Here is a 16813-nt window from a genome sequence, read left to right as displayed (position 1 = left end):
AAGAAGGATAAGACGGTATCCGAAGGAACAGTTGGACAAAATATATGGCTTCAATGATTCTAACCAAAAGGTTGCGCATGAAAAGATGCTTGGCGAGTTGGCTGGGTTGTAGATAGTTTTGGAAGAGGAAACCAAAGAAAGAAAGAAAGAAAGAAAGAAAGAAAAAAAAACATTAGGGAAATTTTGCTTATTTTCTTGATGTTTCGGTTTTTTGTTATCATACTAAAAAGTTATAATGTCGTGTTCTATGTTTAAAAATTTTGCAATCTTATTTATTCATAAGATTTTTTTGTTAAATTTCAACGGATGATGCCATGCCAAAATACTCCAAAACACCCCTTTTCTTTTTTCTTCTTCTTCTTTCTTTATTTTATTTTATTTTATTTTATTTTATTTTATTTATTTTTAAAAAATTGCTCCACGGTGGACCAAGGCCTGGTTGTGGGGTCAAATTGTTCCTTTTTTTTTAATGTTTTAATTATTTAATTAAGGTAATTTTGTATTTTTATAAGTTTTATAAGGTTTATCTTACCTTTTAGCTATTTTATTTAACCATATGGTAGGGACTAGGGTGACATTGCAAATTTAAAAAATGTGAGAATCCGATATTCAACTTTTTAATCTGGTATGATTGTAAAAGTACTAAAATATAAAAGGGGTAAGTTAAGTTTTCAAAAAAAAAAAGGGCTAGAAGTAGAATACTTTCTTCGAAAGAAGAAAAATGATGGAAAAAAGAAGAAGAAGAAGAAAGACTTCAAATTCAAGAGGATGCGTGTGCCCCAAGGAGATCAAAATATCTCATAGTTTTTTTAATTTTCTAAGTAATTGGCTTCAAAGAAAAGAAAGATTCAAACTCTGAAAATATACCATGATTACTTGGTTGAATCCAAGGGAAAAGGTTAGATTGAAAGGCGGTTTAGGGAAAAGCGTTAGCCACATCTATGCTATCATCCTCAAAAGGACCAGATAATTTGAAACTTTCCTAAAATTTATTATAAAGTTCAGTTTCACCTAGTAACTAAATAATGTGGGACTTAGCACTCATGACTATCTTTATAAATCGCCCATTCTATGTGGGCTTTTTATCATCTTCCCAATATGAGACCATAGTGTTACGGGACCATGGTGTTACCAATTATAGTTATTTCATATGGGTGTTACTATAATAACACCTGTCCACTAGAAGCTGCATAGGAGGAATCAAAAGGACCAGATAATTTGAAACTTTCCTAAAATTTATTATAAAGTTCAGTTTCACCTAGTAACTAAATAATGTGAGACTTAGCACTCATGACTATCTTTATAAATCGCCCACTCTATGTGGGCTTTTTCTCATCTTCCCAATATGAGACCATAGTGTTACAGGACCATGGTGTTACCAATTATAGTTATTTCATATGGGTGTTACTATAATAACACCTGTCCACTAGAAGCTGCATAGGAGGAACCTAGATAATAGGAACCTCAGATGTTTCCTCAAATCTAATTGAGTCATAACTTGACCTAACCTCTCCAAAACATTAGTGGGACTCAAGGTAATTAATACTAATGGGATTGAGAATTCGCATTTCAAAAGTTGAGCTCTCATTCTAATACATACGGTGTATCCAACCACTTTAGAATTTTCTTTACGCCACTAAATCACCCATGATGATATTACTAAACCACCCATGATGATATTGATCAATTAGATCTATTGAAAAGAAATGGAGTTATGAGAAAGTTCTCCTTTCGATACGCATATGGGTCCTTCAAATATATTTGATTGTGGAAGTACGGAACTCAAGCATAAAGTGTAATATACCTACGTGGCCAAGACTGCTTGAGCATATACAAGTAAACCACTTACGTCCAAATTGGTAATTAACGCCTAAACTGGTACCAACTAGGGGGGGGGGGGGTGTAAATACGCCTTTTTCTTTTTTTTTGGAAACTTCAGAAAATCCCCCTGAACTTCCAGCCAATTTGGAAAATTCTCCTTGAGTTTCCAAAACTCTTATTTAGGCTCCCTGAACTTTGGTTTTCTCTCACTTTGAACCCTTTTAACATTAAACTACGTCGTTTTGAATGTTTTATACCCATTTTACCCTTCCCCAAAACTACATCGTTTTGTGTCCTAAAATTACAACACCTACCCCCAAAACGACGTCGTTTTGGGCATTAATTTTTATTTTTTTTATTTTTTTTAAAAAAGCAAAAAAAAAAAAAAAAAAAAAAAACCGGGGTGGCTGGGGGTGGTCCGGTCACCCCCAAAAGGCCAAAAAAAAAAAAAAAAAAAAACTGGGGGGAATGTGCATTTGGGGTGGCCGGACCACCCCCAAGGGGCTGGGGGTGGTTTCGGCCACCCCATACGACTGGTATGGGGTGGCCGAAACCACCCCAGCCCCTTGGGTGTAGTCCGGCCACCCTCAAATGCACCCCATTCCCTTTTTTTTTTCTTTTTTTTTTTTGGCCAAGGGGGTGGCCACCCCCTTTGCCATGGGGGTGGTTCGACCACCCCCAGATCGGTCAGGGGGTTGCTCCAGCCACCCCCGATTTCCCCCCTTTTTTTATTTATTTTTTATTTTTTTTATTTTTTTTATTTTTCTTTAAAAAAAAAAAAAAAAAATTATTAATGCCTAAAACGACGTTGTTTTGGGCTGGGTAGGTGTTGTAGTTTTAGGACACAAAACGACGTAGTTTTAAGGAAGGGCAAAATGGGTATAAAAAGTCAGATTGTTTGACTTTAATGTTAAAAGGGTCCAAAGTGAGAGAAAACCAAAGTTCAAGGGGCCTAAGTGAGAGTTTTAGAAATTCAGGATGAATTTTTCAAAACGGCTGAAAGTTCAGGGGGGGCTTTCTGAAGTTTCCCTTTTTTTTTTTAACAAACAATCACATCAATTTACAATTTTGCAACAACAATCCAACCAACTGACCAACCATAAATAAAAATTGATACGCAGAATTTGATGACGAAGTAAAACAACTCAGGGTTTAGTATGGGCAGATCAATGGCCAATAAATTAATTGTGTTATTAAGGGGCCGATATGCGAAAAAAGAAAAAAAAAATCTACCTTATAAATTTTTTTTTTTTCTTATTAGTTGGGGGTGGCCATGGCCTATATGGGCCACCCCCTTCCTCCATCCCGGCTTATACTTACAAATTTGTTAAAGTAAAAAACCTAACTTGTACATGACAACAAAAGGCCCATTTGTATTCTACCGCAATAACTTTAAAACTATTGCCTTTCTTCTATAGGATTTTCCTACAACCCGAAAATTCCATGGCCGAAGGTCATTATGTGGTTTAATGAGAAATATGAAAGATACATGTTTTGGTTTAGGCTTAGGAAGGTAACTCAGAGCCTAAAAATCGTGGCTTCTAAGGGTTCTATAGGTGGGGAGAAAATGGAGACTTTTAAGCTAAGTTGGTTAAGAATTAATACACTACGTGGCTCCTTCGATTGAACAAGAGTCAACTTCGTTCGAACAAAAAATAAGTCTCATAAGATTGCTTCACTTAGGTGGAACGAGGTGTGATTGAGGCTCTTGGTTCTAATTTTGAAACACTAATCATCGATCGAACGAGGTGGGAACGAACTTCAGATCAAGGTTCTTGAGAGTTTGAATTTGAAATTGGTCACAATTTCAATCGAACGAAGTATGAATGGCCTTGCGATCGAAGGTCTCTAGAACTTGAATTATAACTCCTTTATAACTTCGATCGAAAAACGTACAATCGATCCTCTCGTGTTTCAGTTTTAGACCATGATGCATTAGTTGGATCAAACGAGGTAGGACAGTTTTCTGAGAATGAGTAATATGTCAAGTAGACTATACATGATAGTTATGATATATTAAAGCATTAATTTTCTGCATTAAAATTTATAGGTGATTGTCACTAGCATTACACATAATCTTCTCACAAACCAAAATCATATTTTTAGGGTATAATATTAGAGGCAACACCTCTTTTGTTTACAATAAATATATGTTTATTTCTACATATAAATAAGAGCTCATTTTGTATTCGACTATGAAGTTTACTTACTAAGCTTTAGACTTACGCAATATTTGTGGCTAGTTTGCCTTAAAAAAATAAAACTTAAGGGGTAATTACCTTTTCCCCCCATCAACTATAACCCATTGTCACTTTGCCCTCATGAACGGACAACCTTACTGCCCAACCCTATCAAACTACCATTTTGTGCCCAAAACCCCCCTTTCTATCCGTCAAAGGTGTTAACTTAGACGGTCAACCGGTCATGTGGAGCACACGTACCATCTTGATATTTTTTCTTCCACTTTTGCCCTCATTTTTTATTGTAAAAAGACGCTTATACCCTCCATTCACGGCTACCAACACAAGAAATATCTTTATGTGTAAGACGACGAGAATGCCATTATATTTTAGGGTTTTACTGTAAATGCTCATAATAATGTACTCTGTTGGACGGAAATATTAGGGTTTAGTAAAGTAATTCCCCCCGTGTCCCTTAGTAAAAGTGAAAACCTACCTTACTGCCCCACTGACAGTTCCCATGCACGCCGTTGTCAACTTTACTCCCTCCATGTACCCTGCAAGTGAAACCCTAGAGAAGAGCATCGAAGCTTCGTCTGCCATCGCCGTCCATCGACCATTGCATGCACGCCCTTTTTTTTTAGTGACGTGTCAATATTTAACACGTCAGAAATTTCTGACGTGCTGTTTCAGTGCATTAGAATTTCAGCGCATCAGAATTTTCTGACGCGCTAAAGTAACACGTCAGGAATTAAAAAAATAAAAAAAGAAGAAGATAGAAGCGTGCAGAGAAAAAATATATATATATATTAAAAAAAAATTGTAGAGTGCGCACACTACGGTGTGTTGGAACTTGGGGGAGAAAAAGAAAAGGAAAAAAAAAATAGAAGAATAAAGAATAGAAGCGTTCAGAGAAATAAAAAAATAAATTAAAAAAAAAAAAAACTGTTTTCTAACGTGCTAAAACTAGCATGTCAGGAACCTGTTAAAAAAAAAAAAGATGAAGTATATATAATATAAATAAACCTGATATAAAAAATATACATATAATTTTTTTTTTTTTTTTGACGTGCTATTCTGACGTGCTAAAAAATAGCACGTCAGGAACCTGTAAAAATAAAAATAAAAATGATGAAGTATATATATATAATATAAATAAACATGATATAAAAAATATGTATATAATTTTTTTTTTTTCTGACGTGATAAAAATAGCACGTCAACAATTGCTGACATGCTATTTTTAGCACGCCAGGAACATGTGTAAAAACAAAAAAGATGAAATATATATATATAATATAAATAAACCTGATATATATATATATATATATATATATATATATATATATATATATTTATTTATTTCTGACGTGCTATTTTTAGCACATCAGAAACCTGATATATAAAAAAAAATTAAATTGAATTTAAATTTCCTGACGTGTTGAATGTAACACATCAATAAATATTAACGTGGCATATTTAACACGTCAAAAAAAATTTTGTTGATGTGCCACTTTTGGCACGTCAGTAATTACTGACGTGGCAAAATTTGATTACTATTTGCCACGTCAGAAACCATTCGATTTTTTGTAGTGGAAATTTTTTAATGTTTTCCATATTATGGCTACATGTTCTTTTTTTTCTTTAAAGAGGACAATCATTTGAACTTTTGCGTATTAGGATACAATAATAGTGGCCATTGCCATTATTGATTAGATGGACAACAGAATTGTAATTTGTAGGCTCCAACAAAACTGAGGGGAACAATTGGGAGAAACATCTCCAAATCTTTTCCCAAAAAATCAAAGGATGTCCTTGTTTGCAGCGGCATTTTATCAAACAAATAGTAGGCAAAATGGCATAAAGTTGAAAATGATGCCAATACAACGCAACTGTCTATCAAATTTTGGTTGATCCATGCTTTTAAAAAACCTAAATTACCTTTTTCCGAAAATGTTTTGGTTCCATCCAAAAGAACAAGAACGTACAAGCTAGAACAAGAATAAGAGAAAATACTCCATAATTTATCAGGTTATTTAACAGAGAAAATACACCCACTGTTCTGAATGTGTTGTAACTCATAAAAAAATAAAAAAAATAAAATTATGGGTTACCCATCTACAATTCATCAGGTTATTTAACAAAAAAAAAATGTTACCAACTATGAATCAGAACAAAAAATAAGAGAAAAGCAGAGAAATTTCAAAATCTTACATCGTAATTTTTGCACTCGTAAAACTTCCGTCCGTAATTTTCCTTCTTAGTGCAAGTCTTCAAACGTGCAGATACTCCACAACGGCACATGGGCTCCCCAGATGTTGCTTCACTCTTCAGTGAACATGACATTTCTGCTTGACAAGAGAAAAAAAATAAAAAATAAAATTATGCTTGAAGGAGGAGGATGACGACAGTTTATGTGGTCCAAGTTTTTTTCTCTCCCACTTAAGGACGTGGTCCAGCTTGGTCCCTCAATTCATTGTGAGGGCAAAGTGGAAGAAAAAAATATCAAGATGGCACGTGCGCCTCACATGACAGATTGACCGTCTAAGTTAACACTATTGACTGATGGAATGGGAAAAAGGTAATTACTCCCGAACTTAATTATCCCAATTAATTTTCTTGTTCATATTGTGTCTGCTTATAATTTGAAAAGTTTTGTTTGAAAGAATGCGTGTCAGGATAATCTTAAAGGCATTGGTTGAAGAACATATAAGATATATGGGCCCGAGATTTTTCTAGACTCCGTTAATTTGTTTGAAGTTTATATTGTCACTATTATCAGTTTTTCATGGAACTATCTATTCATTTTTCTTTTGAAAGAAACAATATTAGATAAGATCGTTTATACTCGATTAGAAAACTTGAGATGTTGTATTGTTTATTAAAATAGGAAATTATCATGACACCATGTCATGTTACTCAAACCAACAGGATGAAATGCAATTGTAAATTGTTAATTGAAATATAGTGTAATACCTTTTATTTGGGACGTCAAATTATAAAATGAACAACTCATACAATAACATAAAAATTGAGTTAAAAATTGAGGCAAATGGTGTGACAATTGGGTTAGTGGAACAACCTTCTTGGATGAGAGTTGGGGTAGTTCAGCTATCCCTAATGACCGCTTTGAGTATTCTTTTTAGCCATGAAGGTGGTTCCGGCACACCAATACAAATAGTCGGTTTGGGGGTGGCCAAACAACCCATTAGGGGGGTGTTTGTTAAACACTCCAGCACTGTTCATTTTACAGGACACTGTTCATGGATAAAAAAAAATAATAATAATAATAATAATAATAATTGGTATGGAAAAATGAAAAAGTGGTATTGGGAAGTAAAAAATTTTGTTTTGTAGTGATTTTTTTATTTGAATAGTAATAAAAAGTAAATGATTAGATATAAAAAGTGAGTGATTTGATATAAAAGTAATAATATTTTTTTGGGAAAAAAATGAAGTGAATAGTGTGGTGGATGTGGGGGAATGTGAGGGAGTTTAACAAACACCCCCTAAAGAGATTGATGTCTCGTTAAGGTTGTCAATTTTTGACACAATCCGTGAACCCAACATAAACCCAATATGAAATTAAAGAGTTAGAATTAAAGAGTCTAACCCGTTTAATTAAATGGATCGAGTTAGGGTTGACTTATATACTCTTATATTCATGCATTGACAGGACCCAAATCCGACAAGCGACATAATGGCTGACATAAACCTAATACAAAATTAAAGGGTTAAGGTTGAGAAATTTGACTCATTTAATTAAATAGGTCGAATTAGGGCTGACATATATAATCTTATACCAATGTTTTAACAAGTCTCGAGCCCGACAGGTAATCACAAATTGCCAACCCAAATGCAAAGAAACTGAGTAAATTTGTTAAGATTAAATATCCCAGTTTTTTTAGTGCTGCTTTAAGCGCTTATGACGTGGAATACAAATAATTGTCATATGCAGTAAGAAATGATTACAAATTGTTGTTAAAATTTAAAAAATAAATAAATAAAAAGAAAAAATAAATAAATAAATAAAGGATTAAAAATAGTTAAGAAGTACTCTTTAATTTATACCCAGACAAATTATTTAAAGCATTAATAGAGATTACAGGCTTCCCAAGAAGTAAGGAGAAAAAGAAGGAAGTTCATTATATTACATTACATCTCTCTCTTTTTTAATTAATTTTAATACATAATATTAATTCCTTTTTTCTTTTAGATCCCCAGCAGAGGGCTAAGCTTCATAATATATGATATCTTCATCATCTAATTGCCCTCTCTCTTCTTTCATTGAAACTACCCTACGCGGCAGCGTAGAGCTGCTTGGATGTGTCCCACGTGTGCAAAACATTGCCAAAAACATCATAGAATGCAAAGTCAACTCTGGTTCGAGTAATTTGCACCGACATGAATCCTTGCCCGTCGTAGAAAAACTTCATTTCCTCTGGATTCCGCCAATCAACGTCACCCCTCCACGCCTTTGACCCGCCTCCGCTTGTCAAAAATTGAATTCGACTGCACAAGAAAATGATTAAATGTTTAAATTTACCTATTTTGAGTTCAAATTCTAATTTCGTCAATTCAATCCCTACCCAAATAAGAAAGCAAACTACCTGAAACGTGCTTGGGTAGATGGATACCATAACAATTTTTCTCACATTATTTGCCATATAATTTGTTAGTAATTCGGACAACAAAATTATTAAAACATCTGTGTACAAAGTTGGATGAGTTGAATTTACCTGTGAGGGCTACTTATGTGTTCCAAGCAATGGTCATGCCCATTTATGTAAAGATCAACATTGTTTTCCTGAAGAATTAGTTAAAACAATTTTGATTAAGATTCCTTTAATTACTTACTTGAAACATAATCTATATGGGATAAATATTTCTTAAATTACCTCAAGGATTGGAAGAAGCTGGAGCACAAGCTCATCGGTGTTACCATGCTTTCCAGCACTTCTGATGGTATGGTGACCGACCACGATCTTCCACTTTGCACTCGATTCTTTTAATGCCAAATCCAAATCCTAATAATCAAAGGAGTCATTATAATTTAATAATTCTTGCCATCTATTCCAATTTATTTATACACGAAATGTTTCACACACTTCTAACACTTTCAAGTGCACACCTTTTAAAGTGACCGTGAAAATTACCATTGAATACAGATGTTCATATTCCTATAGTGAAAATCATCAATTTTTGAACCAAAATCTAATAATGATTAATCGCTATTGAATTTTGAATGAATCTTTATTAGATTTTGAATCAAATTAAGGGTGTACAAACAGGGCGGTTATAACCGCCTTGCAACCACTAACTACTAACCGCATAACCGCTTTGGTAGGCGGTCTAGGGGTAGGAAATATAGTAATATAAATATATATATTTTATATTTTATATTAAAAATATAATATTAAAATGGCGCTGTTTTATTAGGAATATGGTTTCATTATATTCATTATTTTTGAAAATAATTTGACCAAAAAATATTTAAAATAAGCCCAAAAAATAGATACAATGAGGCCCGAAACACCTCACAAAGCCCACAATCCCATTAAAAAAAGAAAAAAAAAAAAAAAAAAAAAGTGGTTATAAAACCGTTGGTTGTTGGTTTGAATAACCGCTAACCGCTGGTTATAAAATAACCGCAAATCGCCTAAGCGGAGCGGTTGTGGTTATTAAAATTCAATAACCGCCCAAAATCAAATGATAATTTTCTGTCAAATAGTGTAATCTTAAAGTGTATGAAATGAGAGTGAGCCTATAATTGAATAAATTAAACAACCTTTAGGATATTTGAAAGGTATTGCTTTCGAGGTAATACGCCTCTCCAGTCATAGACATCGTCCTTTGGGTCCTTGAAGTATTTATCGACAAAAGGAGTTGTGTCCACGAAGAAAAATTCCACAATTTCTGCCAAAAAAAAAAAAAACTTTTTAGATTGAAAATTGTTTTTCAAATGGAAAAAGCTGAAAAGGGGTGTTCCATTATTACCAGCATTGAGAATAAAAGACCTCAAGCAAAGCCATCTGCTATCCAGTTTCGTAAGGATGGGACTCAGCTGTGCCATAACATCTCCCCTGTAGTCATGATTTCCCAACACTGCAACACAATAAAGAAAAAGGAAAGATGTCACTTTTTCTCTTCTTTTTTTTCTTTCTTTTTACTGTTGTTTAATGGTTTTGGGAGGTGTGATTTTACCATTGTACCACTGCTTTTGCAAGCTAGGCGCTGTGTAGATATTGGTAAATGACTCATCGAATGCCGGATCATCTACGCCTTTCAATCCACCATCGTAAAAATTATCGCCGGTTGAAATCACAAAATCAATGTCCAGCTTCTCTCCAATTATTCCCATCTGGGTAGTAAATAAATATATTCAACAAAAATTTTTTTTTAAAAAAAAAAAACAAAAACAAAAAGCATTTGGCCTTTCCCATCATTTCAATGACAGCTGACGTGTCCAACTCTCTCACTCATAAATAGTTTAAAAATAAATAAATAATTATAATAAAAAATATTTGCTTTACTGCAGACAAAATCATAGTGATTGGTGGGTATACACCATACATTGATGGGTATACACCATACATTATTGGCCTTTTCAAATGAAGCTTTCGCTAATCGAGCCGATCTAAATGGGTTTGTCTTATAGCAATTATGGAGGCATGGTGCAATAAAGTATAAAGAATATGTCTTTTAGATTGGGAGTATAAAGAATCTATGTGGAATTATACTCACAGAGCAAACAAAAAAATAAAAGAAAAGAAAAAAAGAAATGATAAAAATAAGATTCTGATGCTGGCATGATGAGCTGTCATGCTGCCATTGGGTAAGAAAACCAGTTACAGCATAGGTGGTAAGAATTTTTTTAAGGCTTTCGTATTACGCAATTGATCGATGAGGTGAGAATTAAAGGAATTTGAGTATTTTATTTTGGATATTAATTTGATATGTTCTGTTTATTGGAACAAGTATATATGAGACATCTTTTGTTTAAATTCTGTAGATATAAATAAACAAAAAATAAAATGAAACAACAGTTGATATATATATATGTATGTATATGAATGATATGCCATGCATGATATGGTATGGAAAGAAGAAAAATATAATAAGAAGGTAGAAATGCTTGAGACCTGCACAGCAACTTCAGATTGGTTGAAACCTCCTCTTCTTCCCCAGTCTCCGACCACCAAAAAGCTAAGAGAGCCGTCGGCTTTTGGGTCTTGCTCAAACTGCTGGAACTCTGCTGTTGAAAGAACCGAACACAAGCTTAGGATAGCAGACAATGTAAGACATAAGAGCACTGGTTTGTTCCAAAAGGCAGCCATGGTTTTGGGATAGAAACCGAGAGAAAAGGAGAAATGGAAAAAGGAGGAAGCTTTTTAGTTACTTTGCCTACTATGGGGGCTTGAAGGCTTAGGCAGGGCAACCTTTTTATATATGGCTTAGCAAGTGGGGGTGCAATAGGAACCAAGGATGAATTATCTAGGGGTGACATTTACGAATTGGTGTTTGATAAGTCGTTTTAGGAGGGGGAGGGGGTTTGTGTGTGATGTGACATAAAGGTGAAATTGGTTTTTAGGCTTTTTGTGAGTGTGTTTTAGGAGGATCAACTTTTTAGGTAAAAGGAAAAATGATAGGAAAAAAGGATTAACAAACAAACCTTGTTTGATAAAGCTTTTTAAATTAATAAAGTTTTTTTGCTTTTTAATTGTTATGCAAGAAAAATTGAAAAGAGAATTGTTATTTTATTCCTATTATGTGGTGCATCTTCCATCCATCTCAATTCATATTTTTTTTGTTTTTTCAAATCAATCATGTATTTCATATAGATCCTATTGTTGATTTAAACAACAAATACATGGGAGATATGTTATGAAATCTATCATATTTTCTAGAACCAATGAGATGTGAAAAATAAGAAGAAAGCAAAAACAAAAATATTGAGATTTACGTGATTTACTGCTAAAGGCCACATAGTTTTAGTGAGTTCTCACTATTTCTTGAGAAACAATACAAGAGGCGTCAATTACATCTGTACAAGGCCATAAAGTCAAAACTCAGAAACGACTATAAATATGACCCTAACTTGGGTCCAAACACTGAAAAGGGTAAAAGACAATCAAGGCCCGGATCTCGCCATTAAAAAAAAAAATTATAGTACTTGTATGTATTTTTTTTTAAATAAAAACCATATTTGACTTTTATCTTTTCTCTCTTTCTTTCTCATTAAAAAAAAAAAGGAATTAAATTTGGACAGTTGCATGTGCTATAGTTTCTTCACAACACCTAAGTGTAGGGCCCTGAGTAATTACTAGACTACGTTTTAGCTTAGTTGGAGGGTTAGTAAGTTTGCCCGATTCATTGGGGTTCATTGGAAGTAAGATTTTTTCATTTTTAGTTCTAACCAAACGTTCAACAAGGGGACCACCGAAGGTTCGTTGGCCAAATTTTAAATCACTGAGTAATGACCAAACGTTCGACCTGCAACCCTAGAACCATTATGTCATAATACACTGAACGTTCAACCAGAGACCATCGAAAGTTCGATAACCTATATGACTATCACAACATTGCCCTCAGCTTTTCCAACCCTATAAATACTCTCTCCCACACCCTTCTAAACCCCATTCTGCCCTCTAAGCTATAGAGAAACCCTGCTTGTAAGTTTTTGGAGAATGATGAGAGTTTTCTTTGAGGCCTTGCTTCTAGGAGAGGAGTATTTGGAGAAACAATATGACCTGGGTGAGTACAAACTCAAATGAATACTTGTAGTTATTTTTTTCGTATTGCATGACCATTTTATGTGTACCAAACATTCATTTTTACAACTCTCATTAGACACTTTTTTGATCGACTATGAACTATATTTTGTGAAATCGTGTATTAATTAAGCAAGATAATGAACATGGTGAGATTTGTAAGAGTATGCATGTAAAAGATAGACAAAATTAATTGCATCATACGATATGGTACACTGGTACGTGCAAGATAACGGCCATAGGCATTATATAAGTTAACTCTATGGTCAAATATGTGTATGTTATATGGGCATTAGATCCAAATATTCACTGCAAAAATATTGGATTTTAATGACTCCCATATAATGATCTTCTTTTCCCAAAAAATGTCATTATTAAGTTAGTGACATTCAAATAGTGACTTTTTCAAAATCGAAAAAAGTGTAAAGACTAGAAAATGGGCTAGTATCATCTAAAAAGTGAAAACAACATTATTTGATGCCATTTTCAGCAAAACGTGAAAATTGAGAAGTGAAAATTTTTGTAGTGATTATTTCGTGACCGGCACAGCCATGTTTGATAAGTGGGTCACTACATAATGTACATTATTAGTAGCGTGAACCACCTAAGGTCGAGTTCGGTCGGGCTGCTAGTGTGATGAACGGTAGCGTACAATAGTTGGGTCACCGATATTGTATTACAGGTCCCTCGGAACAGCGTCAACCCTATTGAGAATAGGTAATATCTCGGGTAGACTATGCATGATAGTTATGACCTATCAACGCATTAATTTTCTGTCTTAAAACTTATAAGCGATTGTCGCTAAGATTACACCTATACTTCTCAGAAACCAAACCTATATTTTGTGGTGTAATAACATATGTAACACCTCATTTGCTTGCTACAACAAAATATATGTTTACTTATGCCTATAACAAGAGCTCATATCATACCCAACTGTGAAATTTACTTACTGAGTCTTAGACTTACATAGTGTATATGGCTTGTCAAGTTATATGTTTTAAGAGGACTTTTAAAGAAAAAAAGCTTGGAGACTATTGTACTTATACTAGGGTTGATTAGAATAATTGTATTTCGATTCATAGCTCCTAGTTTGTGATTGATGATGGTATAAGCATGCTTGGTGACTTAATTTAGATATCTCAGATATGTCATTTTCACATTCTGTTATAGTTAATCTGAGTATGCTTGATGGGTGATCCCTTCAGTCAATTACAATTTTGAAAAATTAATTTTTTAGTTTAATTTTATTATTTTTTAAAAGAATAAGGGTATTATAGGAATATAAAAAAGATGTGACTATTTTGATACACTTTGGTAGTTTGATGGGCTACTTTAGCACCTCTTGGATAAACGACTATTAGTTTGGGGGGTTTTTTTTTATATTTTTCCCTAAATACTAAATAATTCAAGTAATTGTGCTGTCTATGAAAGCTACAAGCAACGCTCGGTCAGAATACCAGAATACATGCAAAGCTCCTATATTCATATCATCACGTAAACAAATTTCATCTTAGGCTCTTAATGGATTCATAAAAATATAGTAAACGATAATAACATGCAAGCCTAAGAAAATAAGAAGTGTTTTAAAACGTTTGAAAACTGTTTTGATTTTTAAGGAGAATAATATAACAAACTCATCATGGCACTCTAAAACTTTGCAAAAAACATGAAAACCATAAGAACAATGTGAAAACCAACTTAATACAGAGGGGTTTATCACTTTATCTTGAAGACGGCAAATAATTTCCAAATCTTCTCATTTTCTCTCTAAAATCTCTTTCTCAATCTAAGATTAGGGTTGCTAGTGTAAGGGATGAAGTTTGGGGCGAGGAGGGGTGGTATTTATAAGGGGCATGCATAAAGCTGAAAATGTAGATAATGGGTTAAAATTGCTTTTCAGATTGTCATCGAATGTTTTGTACTATGCTCGAACATTCAGTGTATTATTACCTCATGGTTCTAGGTTGTGTGCTTCCTAGTCAAATGTTTGTGCTAGGGGTTAAAGTCGAACGTTCTGTGATCCCCCATCAACGTTCAACTAGAAGCTAGTTTTGGATTTTTGGGCTGTTTTTCAAATGAAAGTTTTAAAACACTTTGCAATTAATGGAACGTTATGAAATTGTTAAATAAAAATGGTTGTTTTTAAACAGTGGTATTTCCTTTTTTAGGGTTTTAAAGTTTTGGGGCATCACAATACCCACATCTCACATCTATCTCTTTGTATTGATTTGGCCATGTCTATAAGCCCATGTTTAAAAATAAATAAATCAATGGCTAATTTACACTATGATTTTAATAGTCTAATAGAATAAGTATATAGCATTACTCAAAAAAATGTTTTACGTTAAAACAAACATAGTCTAAAAAAATAAGACGGATATAAATGAACCTAATTAAGATATGTGGGCAACAAGTAATGGGAGAAACTTGGCAATGGATACATTCATCACGAGATCTACAGTGCGATGCAGACATCTATGAAGCATCAATTTCATCTTTTATCCACCATATCCACATCGAATGTGCCAACGAGACTAGAGTTTTCTTGCCTTTCATAGCAGCGTGGAAACATGCATTTGGCTGAATATATACAACCAGCCAAAAATAATGTGTTTGTCTTGGATTTTTTATTGAATATGTGCTGAAATATTACAACAATTTTTTTTTTTTTTTTGGATTTTTTCATCATTATCATTATTATTATAAGCAGTAGCTTTTGACAGCCACTGCATTGTAAGGACTCCTATTAATGATTATAAGACAATTTTGATCTATTTACATACGTAATTGCATGATCGACCATGTGAAGGGTTATACATCTCTACTTTTATTTGAACAGAAAATAGAGTTTATTTTTTCCTTGGATGAGTGATTTATATCATGAGCATATATATTACGTTAAAATTTGTTTTTGAGAGAAGAACACATCATAAATGTTTTTCATGGCACGAAACATATATATGTATAGCTAGATGTTGTCAACAAGTTTAAAGTTTTTAGGGGAAAGTCCACATAACCCCCTCAAACTACCACTCAATTGATAATGTCCCCCCAAACTTTCAATTATAACATTGTTCCCCCCCCCCCCCCTCCCCCAAACTACCAAAAATTGTCAATATTCCCTCCAATGACGAAATTACCCTTAGTAATTTTTTTTTAAAAAAAAACTAAAACTTCTAGAAAAAACCTAAAACTAACAAAAAAAAAAAAAAAATCCAAACGTTGAACAATTTTTTTTTTTTAATCAATTTTATAAGAAAAAAATTTAAAAATTTCGATTTTTTTTATATAAAAATTGAAAATTTTCGTTTTTTTTTTTTTAAATTTTTAAAATTTTTGTTTTATAATTTTATTTAAATAAAAATTTACGTTTAAAAAAAAATAAAATTTTCGTTTAATAAAATGAATTTTTTAAAAAAAAACTAAATAAAAAAAAAGTTTTTTTTTTTTTTAAATAAAAATTTCCGTTTTAAAAAAAAAATTTAAAAATTTTTGTTTAAAAAAAATTATTTTTAAATTATAATTTTTTGTTTTTTGAAAAAATCAATTTTTTTTTTGAATTTATAGGGGTATTTTTGTCTTATCAAGAAATTTATAAGGGCATTTTTGTCTTATTGCTAGTCTTGGGGGGGACATTGACAATGTTTTGGTAGTTTTGAGGGGACATTGTCACAATTGAAAGTTTGAGGGAGACATTGTCAATTGGGTGGTAGTTTGAGGAGGGTATGTAGACTTTACCCAAATTTTTAATTGTCATACCAATCATCATTTTACATGAAACATTATTATCACAAATGATATTGGACCACCGTATCACAGATTCTCTCTATCCGAACAGCTATGATGATAATAAATATATTTGTCTGATAATAATAAAAAGTTTTACATTAACAGCTGAATAACAATAAAAAAAAAAATAAAAAAAAAAGGTTAAACAGCTGGGTTCATTGCATAGGATATATATATATATATATATATATATATATATATATATTAAAACTCTTTAATTTGAGGGTGGGGATGAGGGAAACAAAGAGG

General features: G+C 32.9%; 1 protein-coding gene across 1 annotated transcript; it reads right to left on the bottom strand.

Moving 5' to 3' along the window:
• Positions 1–8044: 8044 nt before the first annotated feature.
• Positions 8045–11428, bottom strand: LOC132178747 (purple acid phosphatase 3). Its single transcript, XM_059591272.2, has 7 exons — positions 11144–11428; positions 10206–10362; positions 9999–10106; positions 9790–9917; positions 8900–9028; positions 8741–8808; positions 8045–8513 (listed from the first exon to the last, which is right to left on the bottom strand). The coding sequence occupies exons 1-7, from the start codon at positions 11336–11338 to the stop codon at positions 8300–8302; spliced, it is 999 nt and encodes a 332-aa protein (XP_059447255.2). The 5' UTR covers positions 11339–11428; the 3' UTR covers positions 8045–8299.
• Positions 11429–16813: the final 5385 nt, after the last annotated feature.

This window comes from Corylus avellana, chromosome 4 (genome assembly GCF_965113065.1).
Source record: "Corylus avellana chromosome 4, dhCorAvel1.hap1.2, whole genome shotgun sequence".
NCBI lineage: Eukaryota > Viridiplantae > Streptophyta > Magnoliopsida > Fagales > Betulaceae > Corylus > Corylus avellana.
Note: the sequence above shows the minus strand (reverse complement) of the source record. Positions and strands in the feature narration are given on the sequence as shown.